The sequence below is a fragment of the Protomyctophum bolini genome (genome assembly GCF_963924005.1).
Source record: "Protomyctophum bolini genome assembly, chromosome: 20".
NCBI lineage: Eukaryota > Metazoa > Chordata > Actinopteri > Myctophiformes > Myctophidae > Protomyctophum > Protomyctophum bolini.
Genome location: NC_137881.1, coordinates 28,762,114 through 28,789,841, shown reverse-complemented (window position 1 = coordinate 28,789,841; position 27,728 = coordinate 28,762,114). Strand labels below are relative to the sequence as shown.

Below are 27,728 nucleotides of genomic sequence, written 5' to 3'. Positions count from 1 at the left end.
CAGGGGTGATGAAATAGATACTAGTGGCCCAACAGGTGCACTGTTGGAGGATAATTAATTAATTCTAACCCAGACCCTTCAAAACATGCTAACATTAATTAACAAGCAAGCACACAGGTGTGCCATGTTTACAACTATACTGTAGCTATAGGTTTGTATTTGTACAGTGTCATAATACATACAGGGATGGGCAACAAACCATACACCAAATAGTAATGTGACCGTCATTGGCTCTGTACTCGTGGGGGCTACTTTCACCAGCAATACAAAAATTAAAAATTAAAACAATTCAGCAATGAGATCAACATAAATAGAATAAAATAATCTGATATATCAGGGTCGGCCAATATGACCCTGCAAACAATCAGAGATATCGGATAATTATCGGTCATAATTTCAATATCGTGCAAGGTGTAGCTCATGGAGGAGTGTAGCGGGGCACAGCCTATTGAAAATGAGAAGAGGCCCAATGGAAGTTGCACATAATTATACTTTAATCATCCCCTTTTGACCTGGCAAAGTCACTAGAGCTAAACATAGTTATATTCTCAAAGAGCGGCTTAAGATGAATAATGGCACGTGTTTGGTGTTTCCAGACCCCAAATAGGCCCAGCATGAAAGATCCTCTAAAACTCCCTTAACCTCTCTCAACCAATTAACGAGACGTTGCAACGGTTCGGTTTGATATTTTGGTGTCACGGTTCAATAACCTTTCGATACAAAAACAAGTTAAAAGTTCATACACACTCAGCCATGGACCAGGCAGAGTCACTGTACTGGACTCATTTGAAGATGGGGATGTTGAGGTATAGGAGTTGAGTAACAAAAGACAATGCTATATTGACAGTATTGGCCGTCTAATCTCTGAAACAAAACCTTAAAAATTAGACACACATTCTACTATGTCGCAGTAGTTTATTTAATTTTTTAAAGATATTTTGGGGGGGTTTTCTGCCTTTTAATTGATAGCGAACACTAGAGATGAACAGGAAAAAGGGAGAGAGAGATGGGGTGAGACATTCAGGAACGGGAATCGAGCCTGTGCCGTGACGTCAGGCAGTTGTGTTCCTCTAGTCTAGACCAGGGGTGTCCAAACCTTTTTCCAGCTGCACCTCCTGTCATACTGATTAATATAACAAAGTCACATACAAATGCGTCACATTATTATAACCATTTTATTTAACTACAGTGCGATATCAATTAGACTTGTACGTGCATGCGTGCCTGTGCATTGACATAATATGTGGATAACAGACGCTATTATTAATACAATTACAAACAGTCACAAGATGTGGAAATTCACAGAAAAGGCATTGCACCTGTTGCCACGTAATAAACAACAATGTCCAATCGAGTCTCATGCATACATTTGAAGTGTAATACATCAAGTACTATGAGAACAACAAGTTGGCAAACATCACACCACAATTAACCAGTCAATGTCAACTAGATCTAGACAATGAGAAACTATAGTGGCCATGAACAGCAGGTGATATAAAAACAACTCGCTAGTATCACACCACCATTAGGCTAATTAGCCATCATCAAGTGTGAGTTAACAGGTGTCTTCTATCTACTTGTGATTCTCTGGTCTATGTGACTCGATCTGTCCCAGAGAGCACTGAGAGGGCAGAGGCCCAAACTCCAAAAAAGAAAGACAATGTAAACATTAAAAGATATAATATTGATAACAGCTATTTTTACAGCCTGGCACTTGGGGGTTTTTTGGGGGGGGGGAAGGGGAAAGGAAAGGTACTATGTTTACCCAGGGTGACTGGACTAAGCTCAAGAACTTGTTTACAGCCAGGCCCTGTTCATAGAACATTTCATGGTAGAGGTTCAATGCCTTGTCCAAGGGCACTTCAGTGGTGGTCATTTTATCGTGCCAGTCCGGGGATACGAACTAGCGACCTTCCGATATCAAGACCGCTCCGGAAACCGTTCAGCCACCGCTGCCTTAGGCAAAAGAGCAGGTGCCTAAGTCCCAAAAGATGGGGGGAATTGACTAATTGGGGGGGGGGGGGGGGGAGACATGCAAATAAAATACACTCTGCATTACCTCCACTTCCATTATCAAAGAGTTTCATCTTATGTTGATTCTTTGATGTTTCTGACATTTGCATAGGCCTAAAGTGGATCAGCTGCACGTTGAGGTCTTGCATTTGCATAAAGTGCATCAGCTGCACGTTGAGGTCTTGATGAGCGTGTGACTGAAACATGAGTTGAAATCATCTGATTAGAAGCTTTGCAGAATGTGGACAACAGTTTGATGAATGTGTTGGTGTTTTTATCTCTCAATTCAATTGGTTGCCAGAGTTCATTGAGTTCTCATTCCAGCTTAATAAATCATATAGTGATTATCTGTTTACTGGCAATTTGCTCAACAATGAATAACAGTATGACATGATAATATATTATGTAAACAGTATACTGTACCCATTGGAACGTGGTGAGATCGATCCAGTACGTCATAGACGCTCGTGTTGCCTAAGTGGACCAATTGTTTATTTATTTATTTTATTTCAAACATTACGGTGATGGACTTATTGCCAGCTAATGTTTTACATTAAACTTTTTTAATTTAAACCTATTGAGACGTGTTCTTAATAAGCAACATGATTGGTTCAAAGACTGACCGTGTCGCAGTGGGCAGTACGTGTCATCAGAAGACCCACTTTCATTGGTCTGCTGGTGTCCAGCTGAGCCCTGATTGGTTCCCTGAGGCTGAATGGGTCTGTAAGGAAGGGGGAAAAAATAAATAAAAAATAAATGTATACACACAGTCACACACACACACACAGTCACACAGTCACACACAGTCACACAGTCTCACACACACACACACACACACACACACACACACACACACACACACACACACACACACACACAGTATACAGTATGGAATCTAAAGCCATGTCCGACATACAAAGATCAATTCATGCTTTACTTACTTGACACAACATGGATCTGTTAAGAAAAAAAGAGGGAAAAAAGGCCACATTTAGTAAGTAGTTTACATCTTTAATGCTTCACATTTCTCACAGCCGAACGGCTTAAAGATCACATATATATTTAAGCAGGAGCCTGACCATTTAGTGTTTTAAAAACAAGCAGCGATATCTTAAAATCTATTCTGAAACCCACGGGTATAGTGAAGGGCTGCTAGGACTGCTGTAATGAGCTCACTTCTGTTTTTGTGAGTCAGGAGCCTGGCAGCTGCATGCGTTCTGTATCAGTTGTAGTCCTTGAATATTTTGCTTACTGATACCCAAATAATGTGATGCATTTCATAATTCTTCTATCAACTCAGTGGCCTTCTCCCTGAGACTGGGAGGTCGGGGTTCGATCCCCGGCCGGGTCATACCAAAGACATACCAATGCCTCCCTGCTTGACACTCAGCAAGGGTTGGATTGGGTTGGCTTGTCCTTGTCAATAATGACCTGCTCCCCATTGATATATTCCTTGTGTATGCAAGCCTTTACTGCTTCTCTAATTGGTTGCCTGGACATTAATGACATACCTGTGCACTTCTTCCAGAGACACAGGCCCAGGATCAGCAGAAAGATGGAGATTCCAACTGATAGGCCTATCAGAGCGTAGAAATATGGAGTGTCCGGATGGTTGTTGTCTGCAGCAGAATAATGAGACACATATTCCTCTTAAACGCACATTAAGAGCTGTAATGTCAGTCATTTCAATTCATTTCAATAATTTTAATTTATGCTAAAAGTAGGGAGGATGCATCATTGAAAATCACACACTACATATACTGGTATACACGCACGTGTGCACATGTGCACGCACGCACACACACACACACACACACACACACACACACACACACACATGTGCAGGAATCCCAACTTCTCCGTCCATTTGCATCAAGTCTACCGAAGTATTAGGTGTGAATGTGACCTTAGTTGTCAGGTTACACAGACTGTAAAGTACATGTTATTACAATCATTCTTACTACTAGACCTGTAGGTCCCGTCGGCCACCGGCCTACTTGAGAACGATGCAACTTGGGAAATAATAATACCCGTTGTAAACTGACTGTGAAAAGTTGCCATGGCAATCAATTGGCTGAGGCAGAGGCTGGGAATTGCACAGGTTTTACAGGCTGATTAGGCCCACTGGCAGAGCCTGACCAGAGCCTTTTGTGGTGGTCCTGGAGAACCGTGGGTCCGACCGACTCGATACCGGGCACTGCACTATAGCTGTGCGGGTGTAGAACACGTGTGTCGAATGTGAAGTCGGTGGGGCAAACGGTTCTCGTTACGTGCATTACAACCGTACACACACACACACGCACTCACGCACACACGCACGCACGCAACGTCCTCTGTGACTGTCTACTCACTTGTGACCACGCGCAGCAGCAGCACCTCAATAGAGCCGTTTCCTCCTCCCAGTGAGTTCCTGGTGTGACAGATGAACAGTGACAGTCCAGCGTGGGAGGGCTGCAGAGAGGCCAGAAACAACACCGGTCCTGACCCTACCTGGACCAACGGGGAGCTGGAACCAGGAGTGCTCTTGTACCAGGTGTAGTTGGGGTTGTCTACTGGTGGGTTGGCGTCACAGCTGCAGGTCAGAGTCACTGTGCTGCCCTCAACTACTTCTCCTGGTGGATTGACTGACACTAAAGTGTTTTCTGGAGGGTCTGTGGAGGAATATTAAGCTCTGTTTACACAAATATAGGTTACAATATTGTATGTTCTTGGTATGAACAATGACAATAACAATTAATGCTTTTGAATAAAGCAAATAATGCCATTATCATTTTGATCTTAATGAAATGAAAACCTCACAGTGAACATTCAGAGTGACTCCAGGTGAAGTCGCTATAGCGATGTTGTTCTTTGCCTGACAGGAGTATGTTCCACTGTCACTGGGTTGGATGTTAGAGATGGTAAAGATCTTATTCTGTGCCACTACAGTGTTGTTGTTTTTGAGAAGGATGTAACTCTGGATGGCTGGATTCGATCGACTGCTGCTGCAGCTCAAAGTGACTGAGCTTCCTTTGACAACATCTCCTTGTGGACTTACTGACAAAAGCACATTCTGGGGACCATCTGTTGGAGAAAGAATATAATAGAGAGGATAATCAGATCCATTTCAAACTAACCCCTGCAGTGTAAATAAAATACTGAAATAATGAAAAGCGATCAAATTCGTGAGTTTGTATCGCACGCACCATTTTCCAAGTTTTGTCAAGAAACAGGGGATACTTTGTAACTAGATTACCACTAGACATTTAAGTGTCAATATTTCGTTAAAGTTATGATACCAATTACTGGCAACATGAACCATAGTCATAGCTAGAATGGCCTGTAAGTTGTACTTTTACAAACTATGTTTGGAATCATGTTGCTGTGAAGAAAGAGCATAGTGGATACTATGCATCCTGTCGTGGATAAAGGTACGAATGAGGGGACACTGCTCGCAGCTTTCATTGAATATGATTCTTCTTTGAATGTGCTGTTGTATTAATTAATTGAATGCATTAAAGACATAATGGAACAGATTCAGACAGAGAAAGACTTCACATGAACTCATGTAAACTCACACTGCACATCCAACCTCACAGGGTCAGACTTCCATATCTCTTGTCCTTCAACAGCACACTGGTAATCCCCAGCATCCTGGATTTTGGCATGGAATCGTGGGTTGGGTATTTGTTGTCTATCTTTAAACCAGACAATTGGTGGACGTGGTACACAAGATATTTTACAGTAGATTATCACCACTTGCCCCTCTAACACAGTGTTCCCAGTCAGCAGCTGTGCAGTCAGTCCTGATCAGAAGAATAAAAACAAGATGGACATCAGTTGGTGAGATTGTCAGGAAAGATTTGATTTTGATTTCATGAAAGATTAAAACGGTACTGTTATTTACCGGACAGAGATGGAGATAGTGTGTAGGTGGACTCGTACGCATTTTGTGTTGTCCAAAACCCGAAGTAATAACTTCCCATATCACTGTCTTCTATGTTATTGATCCTCAGGGTGCAATCATGGCTGTCATCACCAATGTATTGAAAACGACCTTGACGAGGTCCAGAGCCACGGAGAAGTTCTTCTCCGTTCTTGAACCAGATTGTTTCAGTGACATTCCCTGTGTAGTCATATGAACATCCAATATTTACTGGCGATCCTCTGACGACACATGGAGGTGGACTGGTGAAGTTCACTCCCCACTGACCACTAAAGACACCTGTACAAGACAAAACAAATAAACCCTGGTAAATATTATGATTGTTCTTTTTTGAGTGGTGCAACCACTCCAAGGAACAGCAATGTCCTAACCTATGTGACTATGTGAATGACTACAGTATGTCCCAATGTTTAGAGTACCAGTAGGGGCAAAGGTGGCGCTGTTGTGCCAGAAACAGAGAGAGAGAGTTAGTGTTGCACTGTTGCCTGCTAATTACAGTGAGAGGGGGGGGGGGGGGGGGCAGGGAGAGAGGGGAGTTGCACCACTCAGTTCACACGGTGAGATTTTTTCATCATATCAGGTAATATATATATATATATATATATATATATATATATATATATATATATATATATATATATATATATATATATATATATATATATGTGTGTGTGTGTGTGTGTGTTTTTTAACTCAATATTTCATACATTTATCTGTACGTATATGTGTTGAAACCATTTCAAACTGTCCTCACCAGGCACCAAGAGCAGAATGTCCAGGATCACACTGATTGTCTTTAGAAACATCATGGTATCTTGAGGTGAAAACTGACCCACAGCATCAACCTGCAATGAAAACAACCAACTAGTAATGTTACTGTTAAATGACTGTACTCTCTGTTCTGTAATACGATATAAGATAGTAAATAATACATATTTTACCAAGTCTCACCAATGCTAGTGAAAAGGCACAGTAAAATGTCAAATAGCCAATATAGCATTTACTAGTATTTACTAAAAATAAAGTAGCTCAGTCTCTTGTGCAAGTATAAGAGACATCACTTAGCAGCAGATTATCAATGGATTGTATAACATGTGAATGGAGAATAAATATCATACAGTGTTGATTTCGTCGACTAAAACTAAGACGGAAAATGTTCGTCGACTACCTTTTTCCACTGACGAAAACTAAATGGAAACTAAATAAAAACTAAGCTATGATGACTAAAACTAGGACTAAATATACTGACAATTTCGTCAACAAATAAAAACTGGACTAAAATGTTAGGAAGGGACTAGTGGACAAGAGATCCAGTATAGGCCTAAGTCATTTTACAAATAGCTGCATGCTGAAAATAGCCAATCTACAAGCTCACAAAACGCACGCTGCTACCTAGATTTAAATGACTATGTAAAAATGGAGATATGTTTTGCCAAAGGGACTTTCGTTGTAGCAGATTATATTTGTCAAGCTTGGGAAAGAAGACAGAGTACTCTGTATACATCTGAGGTGTAATATAATGAATTGTGTAAGGTAAACATGCTATAAAATGCATAAATTATGTATTGTAAAACATGCTGTAATTGCAAATGTGAAATGGTGTCTTATAAACCCATGAGGGTTGGGCACAAGGTGTGCATGACACGAAAATAAATAAACAATCAATCAATCAATCATATCAGTATATAAGATACAATCCTGTCAGTGATTATATCAACTAAAGTATCATTGCTGCTAAGTTACGGTGAGGTATAATTCAGACATACTCACTTGTCTGGAGATCGTCTGTCCAGTCCAGTGTGTCTACATTAACAACAGTCATCTATAGACACAACAGATCAACAACACACACCAACTAAACAGAGAAGTGGAGGTTAAGGTTAACCAATATGTTACTTTACTTTACTCCCTTCCTTCCGGCTCACACTTAAGAATACAGAAGTTAGGACGTATATATTCATACTGCTGACTTTTAGTTCTCTGTTTTTCATTACTTGTGTGTTTAAAGAAATCGTACAAGCTGATGTACTGATATACGGTATGGCATGAGAAGGCCTGGATCTGTAGCCCACAATAACCCAGAGACTAATACAAGAACTTAAAAATATATCAATATAAATAGAATAAAATAATCTGATATATATGGTATCGGGATCGGCCAATATGACCCTGCAAATAATCAGAGATATCGGATAATTATCGGTCATAATTTCAATATCGTGCAAGGTACGTGTAGCTCATGGAGGAGTGTAGCGGGGCACAGCCTATTGAAAATGAGAAGAGGCCCAATGGAAGTTGCACATAATTATACTTTAATCATCCCCTTTTGACCTGGCAAAGTCACTAGAGCTAAACATAGTTATATTCTTAAAGATGAATAATGGCACGTGTTTGGTGTTTCCAGACCCCAAATAGGCCCAGCATGAAAGATCCTCTAAAACTCCCTTAACCTCTCTCAACCAATTAACGAGACGTTGCAACGGTTCGGTTTGATATTTTGGTGTCACGGTTCAATAACCTTTCGATACAAAAATAAGTTAAAAGTTCATAGACACTCAGCCATGGACCAGGCAGAGTCACTGTACTGGACTCATTTGAAGATGGGGATGTTGAGGTATAGGAGTTGAGTAACAAAAGACAATGCTATATTGACAGTATTGGCCGTCTAATCTCTGAAACAAAACCTTAAAAATCAGACGCACATTCTACTATGTCGCAGTAGTTTATTTAATTTTTTTAAAGATATTTTGGGGGGGTTTTCTGCCTTTTAATTGATAGCGAACACTAGAGATGAACAGGAAAAAGGGAGAGAGAGATGGGGTGAGACATTCAGGAACGGGAATCGAGCCTGTGCCGTGACGTCAGGCAGTTGTGTTCCTCTAGTCTAGACCAGGGGTGTCCAAACCTTTTTCCAGCTGCACCTCCTGTCATACTGATTAATATAACAAAGTCACATACAAATGCGTCACATTATTATAACCATTTTATTTAACTACAGTGCGATATCAATTAGACTTGTACGTGCATGCGTGCGTGTGCAGTGACATAATATGTGGATAACAGACGCTATTATTAATACAATTACAAACAGTCACAAGATGTGGAAATTCACAGAAAAGGCATTGCACCTGTTGCCACGTAATAAACAACAATGTCCAATCGAGTCTCATGCATACATTTGAAGTGTAATACATCAAGTACTATGAGAACAACAAGTTGGCAAACATCACACCAAAATTAACCAGTCAATGTCAACTAGATTTAGACAATGAGAAACTATAGTGGCCATGAACAGCAGGTGATATAAAAACAACTCGCTAGTATCACACCACCATTAGGCTAATTAGCCATCATCAAGTGTGAGTTAAGAGGTGTCTTCTATCTACTTGTGATTCTCTGGTCTATGTGACTCGATCTGTCCCAGAGAGCACTGAGAGGGCAGAGGCCCAAACTCCAAAAAAGAAAGACAATGTAAACATTAAAAGATATAATATTGATAACAGCTATTTTTACAGCCTGGCATTTGTTTTTTTTTGGGGGGGGGGGGAAAGGAAAGGTAAAGGAAAGGTACTATGTTTACCCAGGGTGACTGGACTAAGCTCAAGAACTTGTTTACAGCCAGGCCCTGCTCATAGAACATTTCATGGTAGAGGTTCAATGCCTTGTCCAAGGGCACTTCAGCGGTGGTCATTTTATCGTGCCAGTCCGGGGATACGAACTAGCGACCTTCCGATATCAAGACCGCTCCGGAAACCGTTCAGCCACCACTGCCTTAGGCAAAAGAGCAGGTGCCTAAGTCCCAAAAGATGGGGGGAATTGACTAATTGGGGGGGGGGGGGGGAGACATGCAAATAAAATACAATCTGCATTACCTCCACTTCCATTATCAAAGAGTTTCATCTTATGTTGATTCTTTGATGTTTCTGACATTTGCATAGGCCTAAAGTGCATCAGCTGCACGTTGAGGTCTGACATTTGCATAAAGTGCATCAGCTGCACGTTGAGGTCTTGATGAGCGTGTGACTGAAACATGAGTTGAAATCATCTGATTAGAAGCTTTGCAGAATGTGGGCCAACAGTTTGATGAATGTGTTGGTGTTTTTATCTCTCAATTGGTTGCCACTGAGTTCTCATTCCAGCTTAATAAATCATATAGTGATTATCTGTTTACTGGCAATTTGCTCAACAATGAATAACAGTATGACATGATAATATATTATGTAAACAGTATACTGTACCCATTGGAACGTGATGAGATCGATCCAGTACGTCATAGACGCTCGTGTTGCCTAAGTGGACCAATTGTTTATTTATTTATTTTATTTCAAACATTACGGTGATGGACTTATTGCCAGCTAATGTTTTACATTAAACTATTTTAATTTAAACCTATTGAGACGTGTTCTTAATAAGCAACATGATTGGTTCAAAGACTGACCGTGTCGCAGTGGGCAGTACGTGTCGTCAGAAGACCCACTTTGATTGGTCTGCTGGTGTCCAGCTGAGACCTGATTGGTTCCCTGAGGCTGAATGGGTCTGTAAGGAAGGGGGAAAAAATAAATACAAAATAAATGTATACACACAGTCACACACACACACACACACACACACACACACACACACACACACACACACACAGTATACAGTATGGAATCTAAAGCCATGTCCGACATACAAAGATCAATTCATGCTTTACTTACTTGACACAACATGGATCTGTTAAGAAAAAAAGAGGGGAAAAAAGGCCACATTTAGTAAGTAGTCTACATCTTTAATGCTTCACATTTCTCACAGCCGAACGGCTTAAAGATCACATACTGTATATTTAAGCAGGAGCCTGACCATTTTAGTGTTTTAAAAACAAGCAGCAATATCTTAAAATCTATTCTGAAACCCACGGGTATAGTGAAGGGCTGCTAGGACTGCTGTAATGAGCTCACTTCTGTTTTTGTGAGTCAGGAGCCTGGCAGCTGCATGTGTTCTGTATCAGTTGTAGTCCTTGAATATTTTGCTTACTGATACCCAAATAATGTGATGCATTTCATAATTCTTCTATCAACTCAGTGGCCTTCTCCCTGATACTGGGAGGTCGGGGTTCGATCCCCGGCCGGGTCATACCAAAGACATACCAATGCCTCCCTGCTTGACACTCAGCATCAAGGGTTGGATTGGGTTGGCTTGTCCTTGCGACATACTATAGCGTCATGTCCAGGGGGTGTACTTGTACATAAAGCTGCCTCAAGCTACAGTAACAGGAGATAGGCTCCTGCCCCTATATGGGCCTCATGGCTCGGCAAGGCTTGCTTACTTATTTCATAATTCCTACAAGCTGAAAGCATGTGGACATTTCTGCTAACTCGGGCATACATTTACATCAAGGTTGTTTCGCGTTGGGGTCTAATAATCACCATGTCAGGGTTTATTTCTCAATAATGACCTGCTCCCCATTGATATATTCCTTGTGTATGGGAAGCCTTTACTGCTTCTCTAATTGGCTGCCTGGACATTAATGACATACCTGTGCACTTCTTCCAGAGACACAGGCCCAGGATCAGCAGAAAGATGGAGATTCCAACTGATAGGCCTATCAGAGCGTAGAAATATGGAGTGTCCGGATGGTTGTTGTCTGCAGCAGAATAATGAGACACATATTCCTCTTAAACGCACATTAAGAGCTGTAATGTCAGTCATTTCAATTAATTTCAATAAATTTAATTTCAATTGGCTGAGGCAGAGGCTGGGAATTGCACAGGTTTTACAGGCTGATTAGGCCCACTGGCAGAGCCTGACCAGAGCCTTTTGTGGTGGTCCTGGAGAACCGTGGGTCCGACCGACTCGATACCGGGCACTGCACTATAGCTGTGCGGGTGTAGAACACGTGTGTCGAATGTGAAGTCGGTGGGGCAAACGGTTCTCGTTACGTGCATTACAACCGTACACACACACACACGCACTCACGCACGCACGCACGCACGCACGCACGCAACGTCCTCTGTGACTGTCTACTCACTTGTGACCACGCGCAGCAGCAGCACCTCAATAGAGCCGTTTCCTCCTCCCAGTGAGTTCCTGGTGTGACAGATGAACAGTGACAGTCCAGCGTGGGAGGGCTGCAGAGAGGCCAGAAACAACACCGGTCCTGACCCTACCTGGACCAACGGGGAGCTGGAACCAGGAGTGCTCTGGTACCAGGTGTAGTTGGGGTTGTCTACTGGGGGGTTGGCATCACAGCTGCAGGTCAGAGTCACTGTGCTGCCCTCAACTACTTCTCCTGGTGGATTCACTGACACTGAAGTGTTTTCTGGAGGGTCTGTGGAGGAATATTAAGCTCTGTTTACACAAATATAGGTTACAATATTGTATGTTCTTGGTATGAACAATGACAATAATAATTAATGCATTTGAATCAAGCAAATAATGCCGTATCATTTTGATCTTAATTAAATGAAAACCTCACAGTGAACATTCAGAGTGACTCGAGGTGAAGTGACGCTAGCGATGATGTTCTCTGCCTGACAGGAGTATGTCCCACTGCCACTGGTTTGTATGTTAGAGATGGTAAACTTAATCTTATTCCGTGCTACTACAGTGTTGTCTTTGTGAAGGAAGTATCTGTGGATGGGTGGATTTGATCCATTGCTGCTGCAGGTCAAAGTGACTGAGCTTCCTTTGACAACATCTCCTTGTGGACTTACTGACAAAACCACATCCTGGGGACCATCTGTTGGAGAAATAATATAATAGAGAGGATAATCAGATCCATTTCAAACTAACCCCGGTGTAAATAAAACACTGAAATAATGAAAAGCGATCAAATTCATGAGTTTGTATCGCACGCACCAGCGATCATTTTCCACGTTATGTCAAGAAACAGGGGATACTTTGTAACTAGATTACCACATGTAACTAGACATTTAAGTGTCAATATTTCGTTAACGTTATAATACCAACTACTGGCAACATGAACCATAGTCATAGCTAGAATGGCCTGTAAGTTGTACTTTTACAAACTCTGTGAAGAAACATCATAGTGGATACTATGCATCCTGTCGTGGATAAAGGTACGAATGAGGGGACACTGCTCGCAGCTTTCATTGAATATGATTCTTCTTTGAATGTGCTGTTGTATTAATTAATTGAATGCATTAAAGACAGAATGGAACAGATTCAGACAGAGAAAGACTTCACATGAACTCATATAAACTCACACTGCACATCCAACCTCACAGGGTCAGACTTCCATGTCTCTTGTCCTTCAACAGCACACTTGTAACCCCCTCCATCATGGATTTTGGCAGGGAATGTTGAGTTGGGTATTTTTCGTCCATCTTTAAACCAGACAATTGTGGGACGTGGTACACAAGATATGTCACAGGAGAGTATCACCTCTCCCCCCTCTGACACAGTGTTCCCAGTCAGCAGCTGTGCAGTCAGTCCTGATCAGAAGAATAAAAACAAGATGGACATCAGTTGGTGAGATAGTCAGGAAAGATTTGATTTTGATTTCATGAAAGATTAAAACGGCACTGTTATTTACCGGACAGAGATGGAGATAGTGTGTAACCGCGTGTGTGCGCATTATGTGTTGTCCGAAACCCGAATCTATAACTTCCCATATCACTGTCTTCTATGTTATTGATCCTCAGGGTGCAATCATGGCTGTCATCACCAATGTATTGAAAACGACCTTGACGAGGTTCAGAGCCACGGAGAAGTTCTCTTCCGTTCTTGAACCAGATTGTGTCAGTGACATTTCCTGTGTAGTCATATGAACATCCAATATCTACTGACGATCCTCTGAGGACACATGGAGGTGGAATGGTGAAGTTCACTCCCCACTGACCACTAAAGACACCTGTACAAGACAAAACAAATAAACCCTGGTAAATATTATGATTGTTCTTTTTTGAGTGGTGCAACCACTCCAAGGAACAGCAATATGTCCTAACCTATGTGACTATGTGAATGACTACAGTATGTCCCAATGTTTAGAGTACCAGTAGGGGCAAAGGGGGCACTGTTGTGCCAGAAACAGAGAGAGAGAGATAGTGTTGCACTGTTGCCTGCTAATTACAGAGAGGGGGGGGGGGGGCAGGGGGAGAGGGGAGTTGCACCACTCAGTTCACACGGGTGTGATTTTTTCATCATATCAGGTAATATATATGTATATTATATATATGTTTTTTAACTCAATATTTCATACATTTATCTGTACGTATATGTGTTGAAACCATTTCAAACTGTCCTCACCAGGTACCAAGAGCAGAATGTCCAGGATCACACTGATTGTCTTTAGAAACCTCATGGTATCTTGAGGTGAAAACTGACCCACAGCATCAACCTGCAATGAAAACAACCAACTAGTAATGTTACTGTTAAATGACTGTACTCTCTGTTCTGTAATACGATATAAGATAGTAAATAATACATATTTAAAGTCTCACCAATGCTAGTGAAAAGGTACAGTAAATGTCAAATAGCCAAGCAATATAGCATTTACTATAACGTGTTATAAATAAATAAGAAATGATGTAGAGTAGCTCAGTGTCTTGTGCAAGTATAAGAGACATCACTTAGCAACAGATTATCAATGGATTGTATAATAATTGTATGTGAATGGAGAATAAATTTCATACAGTAGATTTCGTCGACTAAAACTAAGACGGAAAATGTTCGTCGACTACCTTTTTCCACTGACAAAAACTAAATGGAAACTAAATAAAAACTAAGCTATGATGACTAAAACTAGGACTAAATATACTGACAATTTCGTCAACAAATAAGAATTTGACTAAAACAGTGGACAAGAGATCCAGTATAGGCCTAAATCATTTTACAAATAGCTGCATGCTGAAAATAGCCAATCTACAAGCTCACAACGCACGCTGCGACGCGTTGTGACCTTGTAGTTCACCTACGACGGCATCAGTAGATCAGTTACGACGGCATCAAGGCCCGCCAAAATACATTTTGTTCGACTAAATAAACTGTAGATTTAGTCGACTAAAATCTCATGATGTTTAGTCACATTTAGATAATGTGACTAAAACTAAATGCAAACTATTCAAGAGACTATGACTACAACTAAAATCAAAATGTGTGCTGCCAAAAACAACATACATAAAGAAAGTCATAGTGCCAGTGTGACGGATGCAGAAATGACATGGCAGGGCGCAGCGCTGACGGCCTGACTGGAGAAACTATCTTTAGTCTTTTTAATTTAGTTTGTCAAACATGTATCAGTATATAAGATACAATCCTGTCAGTGATTATATCAACTAAAGTATCATTGCTGCTAAGTTACGGTGAGGTATAATTCAGACATATACTCACTTGTCTAGAGATCGTCTGTCCAGTCCAGTGTGTCTACATTAACAACAGTCATCTATAGACACAACAGATCAACAACACACACCAACTAAACAGAGAAGTGGAGGTTAAAAGTTAAAACCAATAAGTGTTGTTTAGTCCCTTCCTTCCGGCTCACACTTAAGAATACAGAAGTAAACGACTTAGGAATATCTATCACTGACGAGCAATGGTCTACATCTCAAAAGTTTGTGCACTCTTCTTCAGTATGTGCCAGGCACGGTCTTATACAGTTTAAAATATTACACAGATTACATTTGTCAAAGGACAAACTCAACAGAATGTATCCAAATGTGAATCCAGCCTGCGACAGATGTGGCCAGTCGCCGGCCACTCTAGCTCATATGTTCTGGCATTGCACTAAACTAACATCATATTGGCAAAGTATATTTAAATCACTGTCAGACATTGTTGAAAGACCTTTTGACCCGGATCCACTAACAGCAATTATGGGAGTCACAGGGCCCGGGGTCAAACTGTCTACTTTCCAATATAACATGGTAAAATATGTGACTCTACTGGCTCGCAGACTGATACTGTTGAATTGGAAACAAGCACAGGTTCCAACTCACACTTCACTTATGAAGGATGTTATGCATTACTTACAATTGGAAAAGATTAAATTTGAATTGACAGGGAGTGAAGATAGGTTCTACCAGACATGGCAACCCTTCATTGAATATTTTAATAGGTGCACGCTAACCCCTCCTACACAATAGCACAATAGAAAATTGGAAAGAAAGAAAAGGAACTGAGTGTTTTTTCTTTATTTTATTTTTTATTATTTAAAAAATAATGTCTAACTTACTGTTGGAAGTTTGAGAGCAAGAGTGTCTGTCCTGTTGTCTGTTTTGTTTGTCTGTTTTTTTGTTTTACACTTATGTCTTTTTTATTATACTGTATGTGGAACATTTACATTGCTTGTTATTTTTTTCATTTTTATTTAACTGAATTACTTATTATCATTGTCTAAATCTGAAATTGTCTTACAAAAATGCCTAATAAAAACAGTATTAAAAAAAAAGAATACAGAAGTTAGGCCGTATATATTCATACTGCTGACTTTTAGTTCTCTGTTTTTCATTACTTGTGTGTTTAAAGAAATCGTACAAGCTGATGTACTGATATACGGTATGGCATGAGAAGGCCACAATAACCCAGAGACTAATACAAGAACTTAAAAAAGGAGAATAAAGGGGAAATCACCATTAACCCATTTTGACCGAGACCGATTCTACAAATGTCTTTTCTATGTCAGTGGTTCTCAAATCGTTTCAAGTCAAGGACCCCCAGAATTATATGTATTTGGCCGCCCGACCCCCCCATCTGAAAATATGTTGTTCCAGGGATGCCCCCTGAAGATTTGTGTCACATTTTCACGATTTAAAACAAATAGCAGACCTACAAGCTATCTATGGGCTATGAGCTTGTAGATCAGCTATTTTTCAATAGCTAAAGTATAACATAATGCTTGAAACACCAAGAGGGGTTCCCGCCCAGAATGGGTTAAGGTCATACCAGGGGGGAATAGAAACAATGATCAGTAAAATGTGCGTAAATAAGGTGACCATGAAATGAATGATGTCTAATTGACCAGCCTAACGACTGTTATACAGTATAGTCTGGGCAAAAGGAAGTGCATTTGCAGAGCTAAATTCTTTGCACACATGTGGTAAACCACAGTGACTCAGCCATTAGTTCAGTGGACTTTGAAGCAGGGTGTATGTAACGGACTCATATTTGTCACACGTCTATAGCACGCACGCACGCACACACGTGCGTGTGCGTGTGCGTTCGTGCGTGCATGTGTGTGTGTGTGTGTGTGTGTGTGTGCGTGTGTGTGATGACATCTGGCCCAGGGGTGATGAAATAGATACTAGTGGCCCAACAGGTGCACCGTTGGAGGATAATTAATTACTTCTAACCCAGACCCTTCAAAACATGCTAACATTAATTAACAAGCAAGCACACAGGTGTGCCATGTTTACAACTATACTGTAGCTATAGGTTTGTATTTGTACAGTGTCATAATACATACAGGGATGGGCAACAAACCATACACCAAATAGTAATGTGACCGTCATTGGCTTTGTACTCGTGGGGGCTACTTTCACCAGCAATACAAAAATTAAAAATTAAAATAATTCAGCAATGAGTTCAATATAAATAGAATAAAATAATCTGATATACTGGTATCGGGATCGGCCGATATGACACTGCAAATAATCAGAGATATCGGATATCGGTCATAATTTAAATATCGTGCAAGGTGTAGCTCATGGAGGAGTGTAGCGGGGCACAGCCTATTGAAAATGAGAAGAGGCCCAATGGAAGTTGCACATAATTATACTTTAATCATCCCCTTTTGACCTGGCAAAGTCACTAGAGCTAAACATATATAGTTATATTCTTAAAGAGCGGTTTAAGATGAATAATGGCACGTGTTTGGTGTTTCCAGACCCCAAATAGGCCCAGCATGAAAGATCCTCTAAAACTCCCTTAACCTCTCTCAACCAATTAACGAAACGTTGCAACGGTTCGGTTTGATATTTTGGTGTCACGGTTCAATAACTTTTCGATACAAAAACCCCAACCAAAAAACAACAACAGGAATTTCCTTGGACAGACTGGCTCAGATAATTGGCTTTTGCCACTAATGAGATCAACAGCAACCCCAGTTTACTACCCAATGTGACTCTGGGAATCTGGGATACAATACTGAGACACGTACCTCCCACAGATTACACACACCCAAAGCCAGTGTGAAACAAAAAATGCCATACCTATACCACATGTACTTTCATGTATACCATATACAACAATGTGCAAACACAGCAGCAAGATGTGTGAACTGTTGCGACAAAAGGTTATAGCTAATGGAATACAACCACCCTAAGGACTACTGTCTGTACCAAGTAGACCGCACATGTAAACAGAGCTGCGACCTTTAAACGCATCTTAAATCAGATTTTTGTACACTATTTAAAAAAAATGCTGCTATTTGTTTAAAAAATGCTTTATACCCTGTATAACATGTATAACGATGCAATGTGACATAGCTCTGTATACAAAATGCTGTACCCCCTCCAACTGTATTTACTATTGTATTTTGACACTTGCTTTGGCAATGTAAACGTATGTTTTCTCATGCCAATAAAGCTCATTTTAATTTGAATTGAAATTGAATTGTATCTATGGAGTTGGAGTTGCATTCCGTACAGTGGTGGGTCAACACCTGGCCTGCCAAACATAGATCTGGTAAGATAGTGCCATTGACACATTACATGCACATTACACATTACATGCACGCACGCACGCACACACACACACACACACACACACACACACACACACACACACACACACACACACACACACACACACACACACACACTCACTCACACACTGCCCTACCCAGATGGGTGTTGTGAAAGATTACGTAGTGGCACAAGGTGGCAGAGGGGATGGCACAGCTCTGTGTATAAAACTTAGCAACAATGGACAATGGATTTAGAGTCGGGTGGGTGGTGTTGACAGCCATGAGGGCGTCTCTAGACAACATACACCTGCTTTCGTACACGTACACGTACTTGACCATGATATTGTTCTTGTCCTTCTATCCTTTGTCTTCCTCGCCGCCCTCCTCTTCATGTGAGCTACAGACACAGTTTGACCTCAACAGGTTCTACAAGGCCGGCGACATCGTTCTGGGCGGCCTGTTTCCGTTCCACTACTCCTCCGTCTTCCCCGAGCTGTCTTTTACCTCCAAGCAGCAGGAGCCTACATGCTATGGGTGAGTATCACAAATACGCACAACAACATGGCAAGCAAGAGAACACAGACCTTCAGGACAAGAGTTCTAAGTTCAGTGCCTTTGTATAGGCATCACAATGGAGTGAAAATGTCCAAGGCAGCTCTGTTCAGTTGAAGTAGAAAATATTTGATTTCATAAAGCAAGACAGGTGACCAACACATTTCGACTTATATTTGTATTTCTATACACTGCAGTTATTGTTACTTTTACCTAAGTACATTTTTGTATTTTTTCCCCACCACTAACAATTTGTTTCTGCCCGACACGATATTCAAGGTTTACAGTGAAATTGTGTCTGTGTTAGTTTTATTGCCGAAGGATTCAGACTGGCCCAGTTAATGGCTTTTGCCATTGACGAGATCAACAGAAAGCCCAGCCTCCTACCCAATGTGACTCTGGGATACAGTATCTATGACAGCTGCATCACGCTGGGAGTCACGTTCCGTGCAGCACTGTCATTGATCAGTGGGAGAGCGGAGCAGTTTACGCTGCATGAGAGCTGTGTCGGGTCCCCTCCAGTGCTGGGGATTGTGGGTCCTTCTGACTCAAAAAGTTCTATTGCCATCTCTCGAATGTTAGGTTTGTACAGAGTGCCCATGGTAAGTCTCTCACTTGACTCTCATTTTGCTGCAAACCTATATCGTATAATTTTGGCGATTTGGCTATTTCCCCAATCTGATAAATAATGTGGTATTTTACAGTTTGAAACTAAAACATATTTACTTGCAGCACAGCCCATGAGCAGAGGGCGTGAGTGGAGTGTGCAGCAGGTTTTCAAAAGGTCATCTGTGTTAGAAATTTGATTCATTATTCAGAAGGAAATCTATAGAGCATATACATACACAGGAACATGCACGCACGCACACATAATACACACACTCAACTAATTCCAAATAATAGGGTTACACTTCCCACTGAGCTCACATGCTTTGCTTGCAGGGGAAATAAAAATGATCCTACTGAATGATAATAATAATAATAATAATAATAATGTAGATATAGTATATTACAGAACAGATGTTGTGTGCCTTTTCCAGGTAAGTTACTATGCTGCTTGCTCCTGTCTGAGCGACCTGACTCAGTTTCCATCCTTCTTTAGAACCATACCAAGCAATGCCTTCCAGGTAACTAACCTTCGACACACAATATGTGTTGGTATCTTAGACTTACACTCAGTTCATCTTCCACACATTTGACGATTGATTGATCATTAAAATATGCAAATTCCAAAAGGTTACTGGTAGATTCATTGATGATTCTCACCACTATCTTATAGTTGAAAGTGATTTTAGTGGAGTGAGAGAAATGCTAATAGTCAGTTTACCTTTGGGAAAGGTGTATAATTGTCTTCTTCACTCCCTGATAAAAGACTGGAAAGAAGTTAGAGGTTATGCAATTTATGTAACGACAACCGTGTGGGGGATGAGTTTCACGTTTTGTTTTAGTGCAACACTATATTCGCATTATGAATTTTAGATAAATATCTGCCAAATAATTTCCTCTATGTTGAAATTAATTGTATTACCGCGTATTATCTGTCCAAGCCATTTGTAAAGGCTGCTGGGTGGGTGCTTTTCTGAAAAAATTATAAAGGTCTTGCCTCTGTTTAGAGTTTAGCTGGTGCATAGCAGCAGCTAATCTTCCTGGGGTCCAACACAGAACATAAAGACATGACATTCGACATGAATGACATTACAGGACATAGCCTACATTACAGGACATACAGGATATATAAATCAAATCAAATCAAAAGGTACAGTATGCCTTTTTCAAATAAGGCATGCCTTTTGCTATGTCTGTACAAATATTGTTATGCATTGTACACTGTCTATTTACAAATCTTTGCTCCATACCATTAGGAACATGGTCTTGAGTTAAATACATGATGATGATGATGATGATGATGATGATGAATAATTCAATTAATTCTAATTAATTCCAGACAAATCATCAATATCACACACACACACACACACACACAAAATAAATTAAAACGTGAAATCATAAATAGAGTCTGACTCTCCAGTGTTTACGCAGCCTGGACGAGTAGGCTACTGGAGGAGACAGCTCTTCCCAGGATTGACTATTCCTTACAGTTCCGGGACTCATCCACCCAGGCGAGACATGACCCATGCATATTAGAGAGCCTCTTAGTTAAGCCTCACATGGATGGATTCCACACGTTACAAACAAGTGACTGGCAGACTGCATGGCTGGCACTATATGCCATATGGGACCTTGAGTGGAAACCTCAGGGCATCAAGCCTCTGCATGCTGTAGGCTACCTTTCTTGTATGTGCACCACAGAAGCTGTATAGATGGCAGCTGCCGAAGGCTTTAAAAATGCACACTTGACAGGACCTGAACACATACTGTCTGAACCTGCGAAGCAGCATATTAGCCTGAATGGGCATCAGGTTTGCGGCACTGTCTAGAGATATCTCTAGAAAATGTGGCCACGGTAGCCTATATGATTTCCTGGCATACAGAAAGAGGTCACTTTACTTAACTGAAAGGCTGCATGCAGGGAAGGCCAATTTCTTGTCCTCACGGCTTCTCACTATCTCACTGACATCACATAACCCTTGTGCTAATAATTCCCTCCATTGTTTTCAGGTGCGAGCTATGCTCCAGATCATGAGGCGGTTTCAGTGGACCTGGGTAGGCGTGCTGTTCAGCGATGACGAATCTGGCCGCGACGCCGCCCTGTTGTTCCAGTCCGACCTGGACAAGTCCGGCCTGGGTTGCGTGGCGTATTCGGAAGCTCTGCCCTGGGACAATGACCTGGCCAAACTGCAGAGGATCGTCACGGCGATGAAGACGTCCACGGCTCGCGTGGTCATAGCGTTTGCATATTTGATCTATATGGTCAATGTCATGGAGGAGGTTTGTGTTATATGAGTGACATTCATTTTAGTTTTTCTTTTTATTTAGGTTGTTATTAGTGTTATTTATATATTTATTTTTTAACACAATCAATAGGTGGTAAAGCAGAATGTGACAGGCCTCCAGTGGTTGTTACCTGCCACCGCGGGTTGGTGGAACGACCTCAATCTCCAGTCTCCTCACTACATGCCATACCTGAGAGGCACCCTGGGTTTTGCCATTCGGCGTGGAGAGATACCAGGTCTCAAGGACTTCTTGTTAAAAGTGCACCCTGACAATGACCCGGACAACAGCCACGAAGATAACATAGTGAGCCGTGTCACGTGTTTAATGTTGTAAATGAGTTGCAATTTATTAACGACGTCAGAATCTGCGATTATTATGTATTCCGTTGTCGTTTCTTCAGGTGAGGCAGTTTTGGGAGCACACGTTTCAGTGCAAATTTGCACCCCTTCCATCAGAGTGGGTGGACGCTGGTGGAAGGGTGTGCACTGGACAAGAGGACCTGGGGACAGCAGAGACTACACTCGTGCACGTGTCTGACCTCAGAGCAGATTATAACGTGCACAAGGCTGTGTACGCTCTGGCCCACGCCCTCCATGACATGCTGCAGTGTGTGCCAGGAAGAGGGCCTTTCACTGGGCACAGCTGTGCCAGTTTAAAAACAATAGAGCCATGGCAGGTGAGACATTCAGGGAAACTTTGACAGGAAAAGACTCGCTCACCATATAGAAAAAGAAGTAAAACTCCTTAGACTGAGACTGAGAAAAATATATTTTATTTTATTTTATCATGCTTTTATGGTGCTCTGTGCTCATGGTGCAATTAAAAAGCAGGTGGGACATTCATTCACAGTTTGCCTGTTAATGTTTGTTGTTCGATTTCTTAAATCGGTACGTAACGTCTCTGAATAGAGGAAATCATTACATAGAAGGAAAATACACATTCCGGCAATTAATAAAGGTACAGCATAAAGCAAATGAGAGTGGAACTATAAATATGTTTGTTCAAAATGCTATGACATCATAAAATGTGATGAATAAAAGCAAATTAATTAAGAGAATACATCTTAAAAAAAAAAAAAGTTAATACCTAAATAAAATGTCCACATTTGTCCTAAAGGGCTTTAAATGCCTAGAAAGTTGTGAGTCAAATAAACCAGTGGAGCTGAGTTTTTCATTCGAGTGTTGCAGACATTTTTCCTCTTGTATGCTCTATTTCCTTTGCTAGAAAGTTGTGCCCTCACCACATGCACACACGCACACTATAAATGTTGTACTATGAATACTGCCAGGTGTAGTTATAATACAGCAGTTCCTGTCAATGTAACTATAGTGTATACTGCATACAGTATATATAGTTAGTCTCTCTCCTCTATGATTTTGCTCATCATCCTTTCAGCTTGTGTATTACCTGGAAAAGGTCAACTTCACCACATCATTTGGTGACAGCGTATCATTTGACGAGACTGGCGACGCTTCACCGATCTACGACGTCATGAACTGGGTGTGGCTCCCTGACGGAAGCACACAGTTTCACAACGTGGGCGTGGTCAAGAAGTCGGCCTCCAGGGAAGAACTCATCCTGGACGAAGACAGAATCTTCTGGAACTTTGACTCCCGAAAGGTCATGTCAGCTTTCTAAAAATTATACCCATAAGACCTCTCATGGGAATGTCATTTATAGTTCAGACTGAAATCGATCATTATTGTTCCTTTCCTCCGCAGCCTCCTCGGTCGGTGTGCAGTGAGAGCTGTTCCCCTGGAGCCCGTGTGGCCAGAAGGAAAGGAGAACCTGTCTGCTGCTACGACTGCATTGCTTGTTCCGATGGAGAGATCAGCAATGAGACAGGTTGGTGTACAAGTCCATACCCGGGGTACGTGCAGACTTTATGACACTGTGTTGGAATATTTTGTCTGACTGGGTGTGGCTTTGCTAGAATTTGAATGAACGCTGTTTCGGTGAGCTCCATGCCTGTGCCTGCATGTCTGCTTGTGCACATTCATAACTTTTACACACGTGGCTCATGTTTATACATGAGGGAACATTTGTTTGTTTGTTTGTTTGTTTCAGACCAACAAACCCCAATGGGCTGCATAGTTATTATATACCTGTATGCAACACATGTAGTACTCAAACAGATTCCAATTGGTTGTGGTTGTCTTCCTGTTTCCTGTTTAACAGCAGCAACAACAAAAAATACAAATGTCCAATAGTATATGGCATACGGTATAGATTAATTGGTGATTCTCAACCCTATCTTAGCTGAAAGTGATTTTAGTGGAGCGAGATAAATGCTAATAGACAGTTTACATTTGGGAAAGGTGTATACTTGTCTTCTTCACTCCGCGCATATGACGGTCAAAGCCTGTGTGCAATTTGCAGATCGATTGGTCAATCCATTGAGGACAAAGAAATGGAGGCATTTCCGCCCACAGCAGAGGAACAGGTTACATTTATAGTAGGATCATATAGCGGGATTGTAGAAGGATAGTAGGATGAAGCAATGTAGGTTAGGATGCTCTAGTGACTAGAGCATCCTAACCTACATTGCTCGTAGCGTTAGGAGTACGTCTCCTTATAACGCTATGGTACTTTCAACTTCCTGCGCACGCATGAAAGGCTGCACTGTCTGTCTGTGTATATATTTCACAGGAAGAAGAATTATGTTTTGGAAAGCAGGCTTTCGACAAAACCGTCTTTGTATTGGTGCGTAGTGAAAGTGTTCTTTTTATTTTCGCAGCAGTCGACAGGCAGTGCAGCCTTTCATGCATGCGCATGCAGGAAGTTGAAAGTACCATAGCGTTAAGGAGATCTCCTGTCGCTATATGGACCAGAGCTAGGACACAACACATACTTGTTAATCTGTCTTGCTGTCGTTGTTATAGACTCCACAGAATGCATCAGTTGTCCAGAGGATTTCTGGTCCAATCCCCAGCATGACCGGTGTGTCCCCAAGAGCAGGGAGTTCCTGTCCTACCACGAGGACCTGGGTATGTCCTTGACAACCATCTCATTGCTGGGCACACTTATCTGTGCCATTGTCATGGGAATCTTCGTCTATCATCGAGACACGCCCATGGTGCGCGCCAACAACTCAGAGCTCAGCTTCCAACTTTTGCTGTCCCTCAAACTGTGTTTCTTGTGCTCACTTCTGTTCATTGGCCGTCCCAGACTATGGACTTGTCAGCTGAGGCATGCCGTGTTTGGGATCAGCTTCGTGCTCTGTGTCTCGTGTATCCTGGTAAAAACTATGGTGGTGTTGGCCGTGTTCAAGGCCACCAAGCCTGGGGGTGCAGCCATTATGAAGTTTTTCGGTGCCATGCAACAGAGAGGAATAGTTCTGGCACTTACTTCCATCCAGGCAATAATCTGCACAGCCTGGCTCGTGTCTGCCTCACCAACCCCTTATAAAAACACACAATACCACAATGATAAGATCGTCTATGAGTGTAAAGTGGGATCAACAGTTGGTTTTGCAGTATTACTAGGCTATATTGGTTTACTGGCACTCCTCAGCTTCATCCTAGCATTCATGGCAAGGAATCTTCCAGACAACTTCAATGAAGCCAAGTTCATCACCTTCAGCATGCTGATCTTCTGTGCCGTGTGGATAGCCTTCATCCCAGCATACGTCAGCTCTCCAGGCAAATATGCGGATGTAGTGGAGGTGTTTGCTATTTTAGCATCTAGTTTTGGTCTTTTGGTGGCGCTGTTTGGACCAAAGTGCTATATAATGCTTTTGAAACCTGAGAGAAACACTAAGAAGTCCATCATGGGTCGCGGTGCCACCAAGAAATAGAAGCAGAACTTCTATGATGATCACGAATCCAGTCAGAGATGCAAACATATTATCTATTATCTATCATGAATCAAGTTGGTGAAAAGATTATCCTCCCTGCTCCCTCAAGACTTAAAGTTTGGTGATTTTAGACCAATAATAGACCAAACAAATTGTACCTTTTCATTCTCTTTGGGTCGAAGTACTAGTAGGCTATGTAAGAGACTAGGAGGCAAATTAAGTATAGGTTTAAAATTGGCAAATGTAACCTTTAGCTATTCTTTTTGAAGGTCTCATGGTTTCAAAGTGTTAAACGCTGCTCTGTGTGTTATTTCCATTGTCAAAATGGCTTGAAAACAATATTATTTCTATTGCATGAAGGTTTCATAACTCTTCCAACCAATGTGAACGTGCCCGCCAATGGACATGTAGATCTCTTAAAAAGCATGGTTTCAACTGCTGGCTAAACTCTATAAGCTCTCATGTTGCTCAACCCTCCCAATTTCTCCCAACTATATGGTAGGTATAACAGTGCAAGAAAAGCACTCGGGCAAAGACAATTTTACCCTATAATGCATACTGCAGTGCAGGTACTGTAACAATGTCATCGACACTTTCATGGACACTCCTTTTCATTGTGAAATAAATCTATGCATCTATATATAGGTCTATACTAATACATGACTATGATATTACTATTAACAAAGTATGTGTTTGTATGTTATGGGAATATTTAGGCCTACTGGGAATTAACAATGACATCACTGGGCATCTGTATTAACCCATTCTGACCGGGCACCCATTTTGGTGTTGGCATCATGTTATGCTTTAGCTATTGAAAAATAGCAGATCTACAAGCTCATATCGCGCCACCGAGTGGCGCGATACGAGCTTGTAGGTCTGCTATTTTTGAAAAATTCGAAGAACGACTGACATTTTTAGAATCTGATCTCAGGTCAGAATGGGTTAATCAGACCAGTGTGTGTCCAGTGGAAACCTCGTATGAATCTGATCTCAGGTCAGAATGGGTTAAAGGAATCAAAACTAGAAAGGTCGCAATTTTTCAAAATTGCAAAGTGTGGTTGCCACAGTCGCTTAGGCCCCTCCCACTAATATTGCCAGCCAATTACAATGTCACGTCACCCCTGTGATCATGTGTAAGTAATTCGGAGGGTATCTATGCCCCAAAAAACTGTATCTGTAATCTGTAACAAACGGTTAATGAAAATGGAATTGCTTTTGGCTTTTGGTTGATTAAACCACCCGCGATATCTGATTAAAATTTTGGTGTGGGTTGGACATTTGGTTTGGGATTTGTGGCGTTTTTTGTAAAATAGGCCCCTCCCACTAACTTCGGAAGCCGATTACGGCCGAACGATACGCTCTATCAAATATATTATTCCAGGGACCCCCCCATGAAGCAAAGATTGAGTTAAAAACGATCGCTCTGACAGAATATATATTCAAAGATTTGCACCACATTTTCACGATTTTTCAAAAATAGCAGACCTACAAGCTCGTAGCGTGGCACTCGGTGCCGTGCTATGAGCTTGTAGATCTGCTATTTTTCAATAGCTAAAGTATAACATAATTCTTAAAACACCAAAAGGGGTTCCCGCCTGTCACTATACACCATTGGTTCTCAAAGTTGGGGTCTCAGCTGGTCCTTAGAAGGGTAGAAACTAAAATCAGCCAGAGAATGTATCATTCATATACTGTACAGTAGCCTACTATGCTGCGTGAATAAACATACAATTTGATAGCATACAGTAGATCACCCAGGTTTCATGTTTTTTCAATCCCCACACGTGTGCGTGTGCAGTGTATGTATAAGTGTTGCAACACTTAAAATGTAGAATATGAAATTTTAACAGTAATATCGTATATACGTACACGTGTGTGGGTATATGGATAGGGTGGCCTGGCTGGGTGTGACTACC

General features: G+C 41.4%; 3 protein-coding genes and 2 long non-coding RNA genes across 5 annotated transcripts; 1 reads left to right on the top strand and 4 right to left on the bottom strand.

Moving 5' to 3' along the window:
• Positions 1-2,064: 2,064 nt before the first annotated feature.
• Positions 2,065-5,660, bottom strand: LOC308335310 (B-cell receptor CD22-like; the record flags this gene model as incomplete). The annotated part of the gene is made up of 8 exons (XM_080792329.1): positions 2,065-2,210; positions 2,437-2,487; positions 2,637-2,734; positions 2,955-2,970; positions 3,525-3,632; positions 4,365-4,664; positions 4,813-5,076; positions 5,600-5,660. 8 exons carry the CDS (start codon positions 5,658-5,660, stop codon positions 2,128-2,130), a joined length of 981 nt encoding a protein of 326 aa, XP_080648455.1. The 3' UTR covers positions 2,065-2,127.
• A 287-nt stretch (positions 5,661-5,947) lies between these two features.
• On the bottom strand, positions 5,948-7,770 carry LOC308335489. The gene is made up of 3 exons (XR_013966019.1): positions 7,709-7,770; positions 6,693-6,783; positions 5,948-6,217 (listed from the first exon to the last, which is right to left on the bottom strand). It is a non-coding gene; the product is annotated as an uncharacterized lncRNA (long non-coding RNA).
• A 2,099-nt stretch (positions 7,771-9,869) lies between these two features.
• LOC308335309 (B-cell receptor CD22-like) lies at positions 9,870-12,788 on the bottom strand (the record flags this gene model as incomplete). The annotated part of the gene is made up of 7 exons (XM_080792328.1): positions 9,870-9,961; positions 10,177-10,227; positions 10,377-10,474; positions 10,639-10,654; positions 11,457-11,564; positions 11,949-12,248; positions 12,779-12,788. 7 exons carry the CDS (start codon positions 12,786-12,788, stop codon positions 9,879-9,881), a joined length of 666 nt encoding a protein of 221 aa, XP_080648454.1. The 3' UTR covers positions 9,870-9,878.
• Positions 12,789-13,527: 739 nt separating this feature from the next.
• Positions 13,528-15,333, bottom strand: LOC308334970. The gene is made up of 3 exons (XR_013965944.1): positions 15,272-15,333; positions 14,189-14,279; positions 13,528-13,793 (listed from the first exon to the last, which is right to left on the bottom strand). It is a non-coding gene; the product is annotated as an uncharacterized lncRNA (long non-coding RNA).
• Positions 15,334-18,846: 3,513 nt separating this feature from the next.
• On the top strand, positions 18,847-25,809 carry LOC308335307 (extracellular calcium-sensing receptor-like; the record flags this gene model as incomplete). Its single annotated transcript, XM_080792323.1, has 9 exons — positions 18,847-19,100; positions 19,426-19,651; positions 20,159-20,245; positions 21,738-22,007; positions 22,104-22,316; positions 22,414-22,689; positions 23,409-23,633; positions 23,735-23,858; positions 24,896-25,809. 9 exons carry the CDS (start codon positions 18,847-18,849, stop codon positions 25,807-25,809), a joined length of 2,589 nt encoding a protein of 862 aa, XP_080648449.1.
• Between the last annotated feature and the right edge of the window lie 1,919 nt (positions 25,810-27,728).